Source organism: Ochotona curzoniae, unplaced genomic scaffold, assembly GCF_017591425.1.
Source record: "Ochotona curzoniae isolate NIBS_2020 unplaced genomic scaffold, NIBS_Ocur_1.0 scaffold_4683, whole genome shotgun sequence".
Classification (NCBI taxonomy): Eukaryota; Metazoa; Chordata; class Mammalia; order Lagomorpha; family Ochotonidae; genus Ochotona; species Ochotona curzoniae.
In genome coordinates this window covers 6,224,181-6,243,004 of record NW_024467121.1, presented here as the reverse complement: position 1 = coordinate 6,243,004, position 18,824 = coordinate 6,224,181, and the positions used below count along the sequence as shown (strand labels likewise).

The following is an 18,824-nucleotide window of genomic DNA, read 5'->3' as shown; positions in this document are numbered from 1 at the left end:
AAGCAGTCGAGGACGGCCCAAAGCTTTGGGAACCTGCACCCGCGTGGGAGACCCAGAAGAGGCTCCTGGCTTCGGATCGGCATAGCATCGGCAGTTGTGCTCACTTGGGGAGAGAATCATCGGATGGAAGATCTTCCTCTGTCTCTCCTCCTCTCTGTATATCCGCCTTTCCAATAAACAAAATAATAAAAATAAATCTTTAAAAAACTCAAGGACAGGGGCCCAGAATGTAGCCTAGTGGCTAAAATCCACGCCTTGCATGACCGGGGTTCCATAGGAGTGTCAGTTTGTATCCCAGCTGCTCCACTTCCCATCCAGCTCCCTGCTTGTGGCCTGGGAAAGCAGTCTAGGCCAGGCCAAAGCATTGGGACCCTACCTCCTTTGGAGACCCAGGGGAGACTCCTGGCTTCAGAACGGCTCAGCTACAGCCATGGTGGCCACTTAGGGAGAGAACCAGTGGATGTAAGATCTTTCTGTGTCTCTTATAAATCTAATTTCCAATAAAAATATCTGAATCTTAAAAAAAAAAAAAAGAAAAAGAAAAAAGAAAAATTCAAGGACAAAAAATGTAGAAAATGCTTGAGGCCCGTTGTGGTCACTTGGGGAATGATTCAGTGGACGAAGATCTTCCTCTCTCTCTCTCTCTCCTCCTCTCCGTGTATCTGCTTTCCAATAAAAATAAATAAATCTTTAAAAAAAATTTTTCTATTTTTATTTGAAAAGGACATTATATAGAGAGAGAAGTAGAAACAGAGATGGGTCATCCATTAGCTGGTTCACTCCCCAAACAGCCACAACAGCCAGAGCAGAGCCAATCCAAAGCCAGGAGCCAGGAGTGACTTTCCGAGGTCTCCCATATGGGTAGAGGGACCCAAGGACTTGGGCCATCCTCCACTGCCGTCCCAGCTCATAAGTAAGGAGCTGGATTGGAATTGGAGCATCCAGGACTCAAACCAGTGCCCAAATGAAACACCTGTGCTAAAGGGAGAGAATTAGCCTCTTTTACACCATGCCAGTCCCAAATTTTTCATTTTGTAAATCTCAACCTATGTATCCATTAAGCAACAATTCTTTCCCTATTCCCCTAACCTGTAAAACCTACTATTTTAGTTCCTACACCTATCAGTTTGACTACTCTAAGCACCTCATGTGAGTAAAACTGTACAGTATTTGTCTTTTTGTGACAAATTTATTCCACTTAGTTTAATGTCCATCCATAGCACAGCAAGTGACAGGATCTCTTTCATGTCAAGGCTGAGTAATTGTCCACTGTGTACACAAACCACAAAAAGAAAACACCCCTGAAAAATCTCTATATCCCAAAAAAGAAAACACATAACACTTTATTCCTCCAATTGTAGCTGACTTACAAATATCAACTTTCACTCCTGTATGACATGTGTAATACACCAGACACATTACCACATTTGAACTTGGCCCATTTACCTTGGACAGATGAGACTGAAATACACAGAAATGAGGCAACTGACTCACAGTCACATATAGTATGCAGAAGAAAGGATAATAAACTCTAGATCATCAGCTGTCTCAAGGTAGGAACATGTCCCAAGTTACTAAAACATTATGTAGCTCAAGGTAGGCACTGATGAAATTATACAGAATTCACTATGATAATAACATCACCAAAAACATAACATAGGATGGGAATCCACTGTGGCACAGCAAGTTAATCTGCCTCCTGTTATATAAGCAACTCATGTAGGTGCCAATTCAATTCCTGGGTGCTCCATTCCCAATCCAGTTCCATGCTACTGGGCCTGGGAAAGGGGCAGAGGATGGTCCAAGACTATTTCCATGTTAGAGACCCAAAGAAAGTTCCTGGTTCCTGGCTTCCGTTTGGCCCAACCTCAGTCACTGTAGTTACTTAAGGACTGCACCAACAGATGGAAGATTGATCTCTTTCTTTCTCCTACTTCTTCCCTGTCCCTCTCTTTGTCTCTATGTCTCTATAACTCAACTTTTCAAAAAGATAAATCTCTTAAAATAGATAAATAAGTAAAGCGCCACACAGTGGCACATCAGCCAATTGCTCTACCTGTGATGCCAACAACCCATGAGGGTGCCAGTCCAAGTCCTGATTGCTCCACATCTGATCCAGCTCCCTGCTAACCTGCCTGAGAAAGCAGGAGAGGGTGGTCCAATTGCTTGAGCACCTGCACCCACACAAGAGATCTGGAAGAGGCTCCTGGTTTCCAACTTCAAGTCAGTGAGCTCTGGCCATAGCAGCAAGGTGGAGGGTGAAGCAGCAAATGGAAGATGGATCTTGGGCCAACTTGGTAGCCTAATGGCTACAGTCCTCACCTTGGAAGTGCCGGAATTGCCAAGTGGGTGCTGGTTCTAATCCCAGCTGCTCCACTTCCCAACCAGCTCTCTGCCTGTGGCCTGTGGAAAGCAGTAGAGGGTGGCCCAAAGCCTTGGGACCCTGTACCCGCACACAGGAGCCCCACAAGAAGTTCCTAGCTCCTGGCTCCTGACTTTGGATAAGCTCATCTCTGGCCTTTATGGCCACTTGCAGAGTAAACCAGCAAATGGAAGATCATTCTATCTCTCCTTCTCTCTGTAAATTTGGGTTTCCAACAAAAATGAATATATCTTTTTAAAAAAGAGAAGATTGATATCTCTATCTCTCCCCTTCTCCAATTTTGACTTTTAAGTAAAATAAATCCTCTGAAAAAATACATATATAACAGGAAACTGTAATCAATTGCCTCACTAACTAATGGAAAAGCCTCCCTAAGAATAGAAGTCATGAAAAATAGGATTAATAATTAAAATGTGAAAATCAAAGACTTCTGATTTATAAAAAGCCCAGAAATTCAGAGGAAAGTCAAGCTGTCTTCAAAAGCACCACGTGCATATATAAGAGTCTATGCATTAATTTGTCTTCCATTCTTCTAACAAAATAATCGATGCTGGATACTTTAGAAAGGATAATTTGACTCAAAGTTTTTCAAGTTGAAGTCCAAGAAAGGGCAGAACCATTGGTTCCGCCCCTTGGAGGGCCCCGTGCTGATGCCATGGGGGGAGTTGGAGACAGAGGGAGAGAATCCTAGGGAGACACAGCGTGCTCTTTTATCACTAAGTTCCACAGAAATGGCCGCAGTTCCTTCTGAGGACAGTGTCCCACTCCTCCATAGCAGCCCTGGGACACAGGACACAATCATCTTCCACTTGGGATCTTCTTACAGGTTCTATTCCAGTATTACCACACTGGATCAACCTTCCAGCCCTGGGCCTTTGAAGAGATAAACTATTTCCAAATGATAACAAGCAAGCTCCCAAAAAAGCTCCACAAAACAAAAATTAGAGGCCAACAAACAAATCAAGAGAGAAAAAACAAATTATTCTTCAAAATATGAAAACATGTTCAACTTCATTCATGCCAAAAGAAATCACTCCTACTGCTCTAAAGTTATCAAGTATTTCACCTAATAGACTTCAAAGGGTATAAAAAATAGCTTCTTCGGGCCTGGTGCAGTAACCCAGCAGATAAAGTCCTTGCCTTGCACACACCAGAATCCCATATGGGTGCCAGTTCTAATCCCAGCTGCCCTGCCTCTCTTCCTGCTCTTGCTTATGATGTGGGAAAGCAGTTGAGGATGGCCCAAAGCCTTGGAACCCTGCACCCATATGGGAGACCCAGAAGGAGATCCTGGCTCCTGGCTTTGGACTGATTCAGTTCCAGCCATTGCGGCCACTTGGGGAGTCAATCAGCAGACAGAATATCTTCCTCTCTGTCTCTCTTCCTCTCTGTGTATCTGACTTTACAATAAAAATAAATCTTAAAAAAAAAATAGCTTCTTCAGGGTCAGGACTGTGGTACAGCAGGTAAAGCTACCACTCATGGCACCAGCATTGCATATGGGCACAGGTTCCAGTCCAGGCTACTCTACTTCCAATTCAGCTCCATGCTGTGCCTGGAAAAGCAGCAGATAATCAAGGTCCCTGGTGAGCTACACCTGGAAACAGGGGAAAAGCTCTGGGCTCCTGGCTTCAGACTAGCCTAGCTCTGGCTGCTACAGCCACTGGGAAGAGAATGAGTCAATGAAAGATCTCTCTCTCTCTCTCTCTGTAATGCTGCCTTTCAGATAAACACATAAATAAACCTGGGGGTGGGGCAGAAACAACGTCTTTATTGCTATTGGAGCAGCAACAGAGAAAATAATTTATGAGTACCTATTAAAATTAACTATAAAATGTTTTACAATCTAACAATTTAATCTAACAATCTCACATCTAGGGATCAATATTTTTACACAATATACAAATCAGAATGATATATATATAAAAGCATTATTTATAAAAACAGATTACAATTCTGTCAAGTGACTGATAATATAACACACCTGTAGCTTTCAAAACAAAAGAAGAAATCAGCACTGTGACACAGCGGGTTAAGCCACTGCCTATGTGACACCAGCATCCCATATCAGCACCCTTTGAGTGCTGGCAGTTTCACTTCTGAACTAGCTTCCTACAAATGGGCCTGAGAAAGCAACAGAAGATGCATCAAGAGCTTGGGCCCCTGCCATCCACGGGGAGACTGGGGCAGAATTCCAAGTCCCTGAATAGAGGCTTGCCCAGCCCAGGACACTGCATTCATTTAGGGAGAAAAGTAGTGGGTAGAAGCTCTCTCTTTCCAATTTGGTCTTAAAAATCTGTACATGCAAAAACCACTTAGGATATGCAAGAAAGTAACAGTTATAGTAGTAGCAGAGAAGTTGTTGAGAAACTCAGAAAGGGCAATAATATAAGCAGTGTTTTTAACTTCCTTTTTTCTTTGGTGGGGGGAAAACAGAATGAATGGCAGGCACTACACAGTCTAAACATGCAATGTTAAAATATACAAATGCAGGCATCCTTTTTGGGCACTGGCTCAAGTTCCAGCTGCCCCACTCCATTCTGTCTCCCTGTTAATGTGCCTGGGAAAGCAGTGCAAGATGCCTCCTGGCTTCGACATGGCCCAGCTGAGGCAGTTGCAGCCATCTGGGGACTCCATCGGAAGATGGAACAACTCCTCTGTGTGTTCATCCCAGTCATTCTCGCCTTTCAAATAAAATAAATAAAAAGAGTTCTCAAAAAAATACATCAAAACTTAAGGAGACAGGTATCAGCATCTCTTCATATTAAAGCAATAAAGGGCCTCAGGATGCTAAAAGTAACATTTACCATTAATAGCATTCATCTAGATAGAAAAAAAAAAACCCTTCACAAACTCTTACCTAGAACCAAAAAAAGTGGCTTATTTTTCAAAAGCAGTTTCTAAGATTAAGATGTTACAATCATTAAAGTTAATACTTAATCAGAAATATGTAGATAATTTCTGAATAAAATAGCCAATGTTTAAAATTTTCCACCCACAGCAGAAAAAAAGGTGTTTCAGTACAAAGCATACATAAGTTACACACAAATATTGATTTAAAGAATTTAAATTTATTGATTTTTATTGCAAATGCAAATTTATAGAGAGAAGGAGAGACAGAGAAAAAGATCTTCTACCTACTGGTTCACTCCCCAAGAGGTCGCAACAGCCAGAGCTGAGCCAATCTTAAGCCAGGAGCTTCTTCCGGGTCTCCATGCTGGTGCAGGGTCCCAACACTTTGGGCCACCCTGTACTACTTTCCCAGGCCACAAGCAAGGAGCTGCATGGGAAGTGAAGCAGCCAGGTGCCCAAATGGGATCCTGGCACGTGCAAGGCAAGGATTTAGCCACTGAGCCATCACGCTGGGCCCAATAAAATTTTTAATGAACACTATTTCATTTGAAATATTTTGAATTACCATTCTTGGAAAATGCTGTACCACTCCAGTTTACAATAAAAATTGTTTAAGATATCTCTGCACTTACCCCCATTATCTGTTCTTTTTAAAGCTCCATCCTTATGGGGACACAGTTCACATCTCTACAAAAAAAAATACAAATGAAATGAGACTTTGAAGATGGGTCAAAAATTTTAACATCTCCCTGCAACTTTCAAAATGTAGAAAATGCAGGAGCAAGAATTTGCATTAGTTGCCATGATGACTATTACAGATCTTTTCTCCCAAAACAACTGTTCTCAATAATGTGTAGTCTTTTTCAGAGCACCAGAGTTATCATTTTTAACAGCACAATTTTATACTTAGATTGCTGCCACAATTTTTAAAAAGATTTCTTTCTTTTTATTTGAAAGGCAAAGTTACAGAGAAAGGAGAAACAGGAAGGGGAATCTTCCACCTGCTGGCTCACTCGCCAAATCCCGCAATGGCCAGAACTGGGCCAGTCGGCAGCCTAGAACTTCCTCTGGGTATCTAACACGGGTGCAGGGTCCAAAAACTTGGGTCACCTTTCTGCTGTTTCCCAGGCACATTAGCAGGGAGTTAAACTGCAAATGGAGCAGCCAAGACTCTAATCAGTGCCTATATGAGATGCTGGCATTGCAATCACAGGCTTAACCTACTACATTAGCCCCAGGAACCTAAATGCAGCTGCTTAGCCTACTACACCACAGCACCGTGCCCCATTACATTTTTTTTAAACATCTGATATTAACAAAAACAAAATAACCAATCCTCCCAAAATCAGAGTATGCTAGGTTCCAACATTTCTTTGCCCCTAACTCTACTCTGTATAATCAAGTAGTTCTAGTTTCTCCTGAACAGTCAAACTAAGAATTTAACATTTTGTAACCAGCACTGTGGCACAGGAGGTTAAAGCTGCCACTTGTAATACAACATCATATGTGAGTACCAGTTCAAATCCCAGCTGTTCCATCTCTGACATGGCTATCCAATGTGCCTAGGAAAGTCGCAGGAGATGTCCCAAGTGCTTGGAGTTCCCACATGCAGCTCCTGGCTTCAGCTGACCCAACGCATTGTTAGTGGCCATTTGGAAGTTAACCAGCAGACAGATCTCGGTGTCTCTTTTTCTTTCTCTCTCTCTCTCTCTCTTTTTCTCTTTCTCTCTCTCTTTCTCTGTCACTCTGTCTTGCAAATATATAAATAAATTTTTTTTGGAACATTTATTTAAATGGCAAACTATTTTAGTTGCTATTATTATTCATAAACATTCATAAGTAACTGTAGATCCTTCTCCCTATTGCCTCAAAAAATTAATATGGAAAACAAAAAGATTAATACTATTATTTCCTTTTACTATTATCAAGAAAACAGTACAAGGGGAAAAAATGTTTTAAAGATTTATATGGCACTGTTTTACCAAGAAAAACACACTTCCAGACATCACACCTAAATATTTATTATTTATTTATACCTCACCTTGTTCCCAAGGGGCTTGGGGGCCCATAACTAAAGTTACACAAATAAATTATGAAAGTAAAATAATAGTATGAAATTAAGATGGAATAATGAACAGAATACAGAAAACCTAAGCCAATGAAGGAAGGCCTATGTATTTCTTAACTTACAGTATTTTTCTTTTGTAACATTTTTCCTACCTATTTGGAAGTACCTCCTTGATCATCTTATGTAAACAATAAACAGTATATATAATCTCATTCATTGTCTAAAATTCCCATTAACATTTAAAGTAAAAAAACTATACCAGTAACTCCTTTTTATTTTCTATTTATTCAGCTGTGTGCTCATATCAACATATAAAATTTCTAAGCTACATCCAAAATTGATGAAAGAAACCTCTTCTGATTCTTGCTATGCGTATAATAATCACACGTTGAATCACTCCTTACTCTTCCCAAATACCTCAACATAATTTTTGGACAGTTACACATCCTACCTCCCTAACCTCGCATTTAATCCATCACCACATTTTGCCTTTCTTCTTTCTAAAAACTACTGAAATTCCACTATTTGCTTCCTCCTCTACTACCATGTTGGATAAGCCAACATCACCTTTCTTTAGAAAGACTACTTCAACAACTGCACATTCTCCTATACTCATTCTTCCTCAATTTGAAATTTTGAATTTGAAAGTCAATGTCACACAGAGACAAGGATAGATACATCATCTGCTGGCTCACTCCCCAAAAGGCAAAAAAGGCCAGGGGAGGCCCACGCCAAAGCCCGGAGCCAGAAAGTCCTTCTAGATCTCCCATACAGACACGGAGGCCCAAGAACTTGTGCCATCCTCTATATTGGAGACCTAAAGACGGCAGGCTGCACGACCCAGAGAGTGAAGCAGCAGATGGAAGGGTTCTGTCTCTCTGTCCCTCCCCTTCTCTCACCACACCTGAGTTTCAAATTGGAAAAAAAAAAAAAAAAAAGAAGAAGAAAGAAAAAACATCTCCCAAGGGCCAGTGTATTTGCATAGAAAACCAATCCTCTGTCTGCACGTGCAAGTATGCCATATGTATGCCAGTTCATGTCCCAACTGCTCCAATTCCCATCCAGTTCCGTACTTGTGGCCTAGTAAAGCAGTCAAGCACGGCCCAAAGCCTTGGGACCCTGCACCTGTGTGGGAGACCTGGAGGAATTTCATGGCTCCTGGCTTCGGATCAGCACAGCACCGGCCAGTGCAGTCACTTGCGGAGTGACTGGATGGAAGATCTTCCTCTCTGTCTCTCCTCCTCTCTGTATATCTGACTTTGCAATAAAAATAAATCTTTAATAAATAAATAAATCTTAACACACACACACACACACGGACAGGAATTTGGCCTAGCAGCTAAGATACCATTCCACAGCAGAATGCCGATACTGGACTCCCTAACCCAGCTCCTGATGTGAGCTTCCTGTCAATGCAGACAAACACAGAGAGGTAGCAGATGATTTGAGTGACTGTGTCACTGCTACCTATGTGGGAGATCAGAATTGCATTCTGAATTCAATTACTCTACTTGTAAATATAAAAAGAAATGTCAGGACCAGCATTATGGCACACCACGTTAAGTTGCTGCCTGCAGTACCAGCATTCTACATAGGTGCTAGCCTGAAACCCACTTGCTCCACTTCCAATCCAGTTCCCTGCTACTGTAACTTGAGCCCCAGATGATACTTCCAGCTCAAGGCTTCAGCATGACACACCCTGGCCGCTGTCGTCATTTGAGGAGCGAACCACAGATATAAGGTTGTCTGTCCCTTTCTCTCACTCTCTCGGTACTTGCCATTCCAATATAAATGATTAATCTTTTTCTTTTTAAAAAAAATGACATTGGGGCCCGGTGCGATGGCGCAGTGGTTAAGGTCCTCGCCTTGCACGCCCGGGATCCCATATGGGCGCAGTTCTAATCCCAGCAGCTTCACTTCCCATCCAGCTCCCTGCTGTGGCCTTGGAAAGCAGTTGAGGACGGCCCAAAGCTTTGGGACCCTGCACCCGCATGGGAGACCCAGAAGAGGCTCCTGGCTTCGGATCGGCATAGCATCGGCAGTTGCGCTCACTTGGGGAGAGAATCATCGGACGGAAAATCTTCCTTTCTGTCTCTCCTCTCTATATATCTGCCTTTCCAATAAAAATAAAATAAATCTTTTAAAAAAAATGACATTGAAGAAAGGATATAGCACTGATTAAAACTGATCATCATTACCATTTATATACTTCGACTCTAATACATGAAAAATATAAACAAAACTATTTTGTATGATTGTTTAGAATAAAAATTTTATTAAAAACCTGGTAGCACTGAGGTAACTAATGCTCTATACACAAATATTTTAGCCAAGTTTAAAAACTATATACAAGACTAAAAGAAAATACATAAAATACAGTTAACAGGACTATGCTTAGATTACATTTTTCCTCTATTTGAAATAGAATGTTTCATGTGTAATTTAAAATTGCAGAAATACATTAGTAAATATCATTGAAAGTGCTAAGAATGTTGCCTACATAAGTCTTAAGAAGGAAAAATGATTATAAGAAAAATAAGTTAGTTAGAAAAAAAATCTGATGTGAGCCTTCAGATCCTACAATTAACCAATCCAAAGTTAAAAGTTTCACAGTGCTTTCTGCAAATTTACTTGGCAATTACTAAAATCCACTATCTCATTCTTGTTTTATTTTAGTAAGTGAAAGGTAGTATTTGAAGGTTATAGATAGATTCCAAGAAAAGGAACATAGATAACAAAGACACAAGGGATATCTACTGAACCTCACAATATACTAAGGAAAAACAGTATGCTAACTGAAATAGGAAAAAATTTTTCAAAATTGTTTGTACTGAAAGGAAAATGTATATAGAAGAAACAGAAAGATATTCCATCCACTGGTTCATGCCCCAAATGGTCACAACAGCCCGAGTTGAGCTGATCCAAAGCCAGAAGCCAGGAACCTCTCTTCCGAGTCTGCCTCACAGGTGACAAGGTCACAGGCTTTGGTACTTCCTCTGCTGCTTTCCAAGGCCACAAGCAAGGAGCTGCATAAGAAGTGGAGCAGCTGGGACATGAACTGGCGCCTATTTTGGTTCCCAGCGAGTACAAGGTAAAGATTTTAGCCACTAGAGCCACTAGGCCACCACACCAAGCCCAAAATAAAAACTGTGTAACATGTTCTCTTTTGTCTTTGGTTCAAGACTTTTCTTTGTTTTATGTTTATTTTGAAGGCAACTGCAAAAAGATAAAGAGGCCGAGATCTTCCATCTGCTGGTTCAATCCCCAAACGCCCACAATCAGGGATGAGGCAGGCCACAGCAAAGAGCCAGGAACTCCAGGAGGATGTCTCATGTGAGTGGCAAGAAACTAAGAAGCCACTTTTTCTGCCTCTCAGAATGTGGGTGAACATTAGCAAGAATCTAGATTAAAAGGAGAAAGCAGTTGAGGCTAGCCTGAAGCCCAGGTTAAGTCACTGCCTGAAACTCTGGAATCCCATATGGGTGGCAGTTTGAATCCCAGCTGCTCCATTTCCAATCCACCTCCCTGCTAATGTGCCTGGAAAAACAGTGGAAAATGGTCCCCATCATCAGCATGGGAGACCTGGATGGAATTCCTGGACTACAATTGTAGTCACTTGATGAGTAAATCAATGGATGAAAGGTTTCTTTATTTCTTTGTGTCATTCCGCGTTTTATTTTAAAATAAATAAAATCTTAAAACAAAAAAAAGCAAAGATGGGACTCAATCCCAACTACTTCAATATAGAAGAATGTAGACATGTAGTCTAAACCTCTACGCCACAGCATCTATCACTTGGTATTCTCTCCTAAACCACATATACAGGAAGGATGCTGACAAATATTTATCTTCATAATGTCAAGATCAGCTTCTACTAGATCTTTTATATCTTTAGTGAAGGTATAAAACTCACTACACTAAACACTGTATACTTCCGTAATCACATTTACCGGAACACTGAACCTTAGGAAGCTGTGATGCAATAATCCAGTTAGATGTATTCTAAGCTGTGAATATTATTTTTTTTTAAAGATTTATTTTTATTATTTTTTTCATTGGAAAGGCGGATATACAGAGAGGAGAGACAGAGAGGAAGATCTTCCGTCCCATGATTCACTCCCCAACTGAGCGCAACGGGCCGATACTATGCCGATCCAAAGCCAGGAGCCTCTTCCGGGTCTCCCACGCGGGTGCAGGGTCCCAAAGCTTTGGGCCGTCCTCGACTGCTTTCCCAGGCCACAAGCAGGGAGCTGGAAGGGAAGCGGGGCTGCCGGGATTAGAACCGGCGCCCATATAGGCTCCCGGGCGTGCAAGGCGAGGACCTTTAACCACTTGCGCCACCGCGCCGGGCCCCAGCTGTGAATATTATTATATTGCAAAAAGCAACAAGATAACAAATGATACTGTTTTACAGAACACAAAGTATAAAATCAAATTTTAAGACTGATATTCTTCATGAGATTTCAAACAAATACTGGAAAAACAAAACTGAAAGATAGGTTATAAAGATAAATTATATGAAGTTCAAGATACTCTAAGTGATAACACTGTTTATTCAATCTCAAGAAGCACTGAGAGGCCTGTGAATTGAACCAAGTCAATGAAGGCTTTTTAAAACTTAGCTGAAGAAAAACGTGTGTCCCTTAAAGATTACTTAATATCATGAAACAAAGTCAGAAGGAGACAAGCCAAGTCTATAAGGTGGATGACCCCAAATGATTCCCCATCAAAGCCCTCCTGAAATCACTCTTGCTTGATGAAAGCAACACTTACCAAACTTTATCATCTTACTAAGAACTCTGATAAATTATTTGGACATTTTTCTGCTAAACTCTTAGCCAAAATTCTCAAAACACTGTCTTTATAATAAGCAGATGTTGGTTTCATGGTCCTCTAGGAAGTCACCAAACAAAATGCCTTGAACATTAAAAAAAAAAAAAAAATCTGAAGCCATGACCTTTGCTCTAGACCTGTCCATTTTTGCTTTGACAGAACCACTTCCATTTGGTAGCCCTGGCTTTGACTGTAAAGCACAGTCAAATCTTCTGGATCATACTGTAAACCATGTTTCATCTTCCTTTGTCAGTAAAATGCCTCAGAAGATCATCCCACTGGTTTGAAATTTCCTCTGAACTCTGATCATGTGCACAGCTGATATGAGCCCAAGAACAACACTTTCTTTAGCTCAAACTTTTCACCTCAAAGTTTGTGCCTCTTAAATTTGCTACTTCGGGAGCAAGAGATTCCTACGGTATTGTTTGTTGTCTCTGATGAGTTCACTTAGGGAGGGATGCCTAGGAGGTGGCAGGAGGTGGCCAGTGACCAAACAGACCAAATGGCCAGGCTACCAGGACTGCCCACTGACTTCCCCGGCACTCCCACTGATTAGGAAAATTAAACTACCAGCTCTCTTCAACAATGGTATTTCAACAGGTTTGGGGTTAGTAAACGCAGGCACATGCAGGGAGAACACTGAACCCCAACTCCAGGAAAACAGTAACTCCTATGCTCTGGAAAATGCTTTGATCCTGATCCTATGAATTTCTTCATCTAGCTTATTCAGCTAAATTCTTCACAATTTCCTCAGTATTAATCCAATAAAAAAATAAGTGTTTCAAGAACTCAGTGACTCTTGCACAATTATCAAAAAAAGAGGGTATGATTATCATCTAATAAGCAGCAAATACAGGAAGTTTACAATTACAAAAGGCATCACGGGGGAATGGGATAATTTGGGGAAACTGAGCCCTTTAACATATGGGATCTGATATAGACTACAAGTAGACGCTGTCAGAACTGAACTGAGGGGCCCTATACAGTAGCCTTAGTGGCTAAAGTCCTCGCCTTGCACGTGCCAGGATCCCATATGGGTACTGGTTCGTCTCCCAGTGGTCCTGCTTCCCATCCAGCTCCCTGCTTGTGGCCTGGGAAAGCAGTCCAGAATGGCCAACTGCCTTGGGACGCTGCCCCCTCATGGGAGTCCCAGAAGAAGCTCCAGGCTTAAGATCAGCTCAGCTCCAGCCACAGCAGCCACTTGGGGAGTAATCAGTGGATGGAAGATCTCTCTCTCCGTCTCTCCATACATCTTACCTTCCAATAAAAGTAAATGTTTTTTAAAAAGAAAGAAATTCTAACACAGTTAACATCCAAGAAATGGTCAGTATAAGAAAAGGTGTTCCGAGCATAAAGAAACTGTCTTACAGAGAAGAAGATTGTTTTCAGTGATTTATGTATCTACTTACTTATTTGAAACAGTCAATGAGGAGGGGGAGCGGGAAAAGGAAAAAGGAATGAAATAAAAATGTTTGGTGCACAGGTTTACTCCACAAAGCTCCAACAGCCACAGTTGTATCCAACTGGAACCATGAGCCAGGAACTCCAGCCCGTTCCCCCATCTGGGTGGGTGGCAGGGGTCCAAGTGCATGGGCCATTTTCCATTGCCTCCCCAGGAATATTAGCAGTAAGCAGAGCAGCTGGGCCTCCAACAGGCACTTGGGCATGATGCTGGCTTCACAAGTACTTTCATGCTTCCTCTCCCTTTCTTGGGTTTTTTTTTTTTTTAATTTATTGGAAAGTCAGATATACAAAGAGCAGGAGAGACAGAGAGGAAGATCTTCCGTCCAATGATTCACTCCCCAAGTGAGCGCAACAGCTGATGCTATGCCGATCCGAAGCCAGGAGCCAGGAACTTCTTCCAGGTCTCCCACACGCGTGTAGGGTACCAAAGCTTTGGGCCATCCTTGACTGCTTTCCCAGGCCACAAGCAGAGAGCTGGATGGAAAATGGAGCTGCCAAGATTAGAACCAGACCCCATATAGGATCCCGGCATCAAGGTGAGGACTTTAGCTGCTAGGCCACGCCGCCGGGCCCTCCCTTTCTTGTTTTAAGAAGAAAATCCATAGGTCATCTCCTTCATTTCTTAATTATTTGAAAGAGTCAGAGACAGACAGAGAAGGTCTTCCATGTACTGGTTCACTCCTCAAATGCCTACAAGAACCAAGGCAGAGCCAGGTCAAAATCAGGAGCCCAGGATCCCAGCCAGGTCTTTACAATTGGTGGCAGGGCACTTGAGCCGTGACCTGATACCTCCTAGTGTATACCACAGCAGGAAGCTGGAAGCCGACTCAAATCCTGACACTTTTTAAAATATTTGGTTTGAAACTCAAAGATGGGGAGAGAGAGAGATAAAACACAAAGAGATAAGAAACAGATCTTCAATTTGCTGGTTTGCTCCTCAAATGATGCCAATGGCAAAAGCTGGGCCAGGATGAACCAGGATGAAACCAGAAGCCAGGAGCTTCTTACAGTCTTCTACATGTGCGGCAAGGGGCCAAAGCACTTGGACCATCTTCTGTTGTTTTTTCCAGGTTCAATAGCAGGGAGCTGGATTGGAAATGGAAAAGCTAGAACTACAACCTGTACTCACATGGGATGCCGGTATTGCAAGCAACAACCTAGTAACACTGGACCATAGAATCTTCACATGCTGCTAGGATCAATGTAAAAACATTATAGCCTACTTATTAATATCTCAAAAGATTAAAGTTATCACTAACAAATATATCTTAAGCCAAGCACTATCTGTTGCCTTTTTTTAAGATTTTTTAAAAGTTAGTTATTTTTATTACAAAGTCAGATATACAGAGAGGAGAGACAGAGAGGAAGATCCTCCATCCACTGATTCACTCCCCAAGTGGCCGCCAACAGCTGGAGCTTAGCCAATTCGAAGCCAGGAGCCAGAGCTCTTCCGGGTCTCCCACGCAGTGTGCAGGATCCCAAGGCTTTGGGCCTTCCTCGACTGCTTTTCCAGATCACAAGCAGGGAGCTGGATGGGAAGCAGGACCGCCAGGATTAGAACCGGCGCCCATATGGGATCCCAGGTGTACAAGGCGAGGGCCTTAACCACTATGCTATCGCACCGGGCCCTCTGTTGCTTTTTAATGCCCACATTCCCTATGGGAGCAACTATGAGTTTACATCCAAATTGTGCCACTTCCAATTTGATTCCTACTAATGCACCTGTCTTTCTCTCTCTCTTCCTCTGTAACTTTGCCTTTCAAATAAATAAATTTTAAGAAACTAGAATTGTGGTGAGTAGGCTTGGCTTCCGCCTGCAGTGTCAGCATCCCATATGGACACCAGTTCACATCCTAGCTACTCCACTTCTGAGTCCAGCTCCCTACTTCTGGCCTAGGAAAGCAGTGGAGAATAGCTCAAATCCTAGGGGCCCTGCACCATGTGGGAGACCAGAAGGAAGGTGGCTTTGGATCAGCTCAGCTCCTGCCACTGCAACCATTTGAGGAGTGAACCAGCAGATGTAAAGTTATCTATTTCTCTCTGTGCAACTGCCCTTCAAATAAAAATAAATCTTAAAAATAATCTTTATACTAAAGGGAAGAACCACTTTAAAAAAACACATCATACGATTTTATTCATACAAAAAGTTCAAAATAGACAAATCTATAAGCAAGTAAAAGTAGAATAGATGGTTTCCAGGAGCTGGAGGATTAAGGAAATGGGGCGTTCATGGACAAGACCTTCCATCTGAAGCTAGTCAAAATGTTCAAAAGCTGACTGTGATAATGGTAACATAATTAAGTATTTGGCTAAAAATTGCCAACTTTTATACATTAAAAGATTGAATTACAGTGTATGAGTTATATATCAGTAAAATATCTCCAAAATATACTAAAAATGAAATTTTAAAATGAGATTCAAAAACTCACTAAAATGACAGACTTTAATACAACAATGCACTTATATAAAATGTTAAGATATTAGACCTAAGAGCCTGACTAAAGGAACATGGCAGAAGTGGACAGTGCGCTACAGCAGGTTAAGCCACTGCTTGGGACCCCTCATCTCAAGGTGCTGCTCTGAAGGATGCTCTGAATCCCAGCCACTCTGCTATGCTCCTGGCAAGTAGCAGGTGACAGCTCAGAGCCTTGTGTCCCTACCACTCACGGAAGACCTGCCTGGAGTTTGTAGTTCCCAGCCTCAGCCTGGCCCAGCCCAGGCAGCCTGGGCTTTGGGGGACTGGATCAGTGGATGGAAGGCATCTCTCTCTCTCTCTCTCTGGCACTCAATCTTTCAAAATAAATCAATCTTTAACACAGCCCTCCCCTAGAAATGTATGACACAGACAGGAGTGGTACATGTGGGCATATTGACCAGTTTCTTAACCACTAAGGTTAGTGTCCACTGCTGATGTAATTTTTTAATCAGGCGATCACTGTCATAGATTAACTGCCTAATTTGAGCAGATGATTCAATTTTATTGAGTTTTCTTTTCCCCTTAGCTGTCTGCCTTGCACGCTAAATGCCCAGGGTTAGCCACAGACTTGAGGTAGGAGTCCCAGCTCTGCTTCCACCTGAAGCTTCCTGCTCATGTGCATCCTGAGAGGCAGCAGGCGATGTCTCCCTGAATCCCTGCCACCCACAGGAAGGAACAGGCTGAGTTTCAGGCCACTGCCATCAGCCAGGTCTGACTTCAACAGCTGGAAACATTTAGGGAGTGAGTCTACATCTAAACCTCTCTGTAAGACTTCCTGTCTCTTTGCCTTTCAAATGAGCATTTTTTTTTAATGCAGACTTAATGTTTTTAAGATCCAGAAAGACTGGTGAAACTTTCTAAAGAGTCAATCTGAGCAAAGAGACGTGCAAATGATACGAAGATAAGGACATTGTAAGGCAATGAGAACCACAGGAACTGTTAAAGAAGTTAATGAAACTGAAGCAGGGAAAAGAAGTTAGCTTAGTGAAAATTTGAGTACATTTTTTTTGCTTTCTCTGTAAAATGAACTCTGAGTAACACTATCTGTTTAAAAGAATGGTACAATTGCCCAGTTCAATGGTTTTCAAAAGATCATGATGAGAATTCCTGGGTCTTCAAGAGTGGTAAACATTTCTAAAATCATGGGGTGAAAAGTGGAGTAGAAGGTCACATTATGGCTTCTGTATTTTAAGATAAAGCTCTGGGGGCCCGGCGCGGTGGCGCAAGTGGTTAAAGGTCCTCGCCTTGCACGCCCGGGATCCCATAGGGGCACCGGTTCTAATCCCGGCAGCCCCGCTTCCCTTCCAGCTCCCTGCCTGTGGCCTGGGAAGGCAGTCGAAGACGGCCCAAAGCTTTGGGAACCTGCACCCGCGTGGGAGACCCAGAAGAGGCTCCTGGCTTCGGATCGGCTTCGGATCGGCATAGTATCGGCCCGTTGCGCTCACTTGGGGAGTGAATCATCGGACGGAAGATCTTCCTCTCTGTCTCTCCTCTCTGTATATCCGCCTTTCCAATAAAAAAATAATAAAAATAAATCTTTAAAAAAAATAAATAAATAAATAAATAAATCTTTAAAAAAAAAAAGATAAAGCTCTGACTTTCCTCAAAAAAATAATTTTTAAATAGACAACAAAAATATATAAATAAAACACAAATGATACATCAATAAGACATGTTTTATATAAAAACACAAATAGCTAAAATTAAATGGATAACAATGGAAGCCTAAGATGGTGAGTAACTACACACTAATGCCAAAAAATGTGAGAATCAAGAAAGAAAAAGATACAAAATCATAAATGCATGCACAAAGTTTCAAAATACATGGAAGATAAATTAACATATGGAAAAGGGCTACACAACTCATTAAACATTGCAAGTTACTTCGGCATCCCTATCACCATAATTAACAAAAAAAAAAAAAAAAACAAGATATAATCTAAGCAATGTTATAACCATTATACACCTTTCCAAGTAAAAATGGCACACATTATGAAAGTCCATGAACTAGGCCACAAAACAGCAATAGAATTAAAATAACTGTAATCATACAGAGTATAACCAGAGCTGAAAAAAAAAAAAAAACATAATTGTCAATGCCAATATTGTATACAGGTTAGGTTGTCATTTGTGACACTGGCATCCAGCATCACTGCTGACAGTCCCAGCTGCTCCACTTTTGATCACTCAGTCCACTAACCTACCTGGGAAAGCAGAGCCGAAGATGGTCCAAGGCTTTGGGGAACCCCTGCATCTATGTACTGAGAGTTCTTAATTTCTTGTATTTTATATGCTGTTCCACTTCTACTGTTATAGAATAAACACCAATCATTTGGAACATAAAATAGACTTTATGGGAAACCTGGATGAAGTACAGGCAACTGGCTTCAGCAGGCTGTTGTAACCATTTGAGGAAAAAGTGTGTGTGTGTGTGTGTGTGTGTGTGTGTGTGTGTACACGCACGTGCACACGCACACACCTTTTCATTCCACAAATGGCTGCATTGGTCATCTGGGCCAAGAAGAAACTAGGAACTTCCATTCAAGTCTTGACGGAAGTGGAAAGGGTATAAGTCCTTAAATTACCTTTCACTGCTTTCCAAGGCACATTAGCAGGGAGCTTGATCAGAAGCAAAGCAGCCGGGACTCAAACTGATACTAACACAGGATGCCAGCCTCATAGCTTAACCTACTGCCCCACAACACCAGTCCTTTAAAATAAATCCTTTTTAAAAACCCAAAAGACAG

General features: G+C 41.8%; 1 protein-coding gene across 5 annotated transcripts in view; it reads right to left on the bottom strand.

Annotated features, from left to right (window-relative positions):
* MLLT10 (MLLT10 histone lysine methyltransferase DOT1L cofactor) overlaps positions 1–18,824 on the bottom strand; it is a 163,325-nt gene that overhangs the window by 106,519 nt on the left and 37,982 nt on the right. For all 5 annotated transcript variants that reach the window (XM_040967959.1, XM_040967958.1, XM_040967960.1 and 2 more), the window contains one exon: positions 5,869–5,923. In XM_040967959.1, the coding sequence (XP_040823893.1) occupies positions 5,869–5,923 (55 nt within the window). The remainder of the gene's footprint in view (positions 1–5,868; positions 5,924–18,824) is intronic.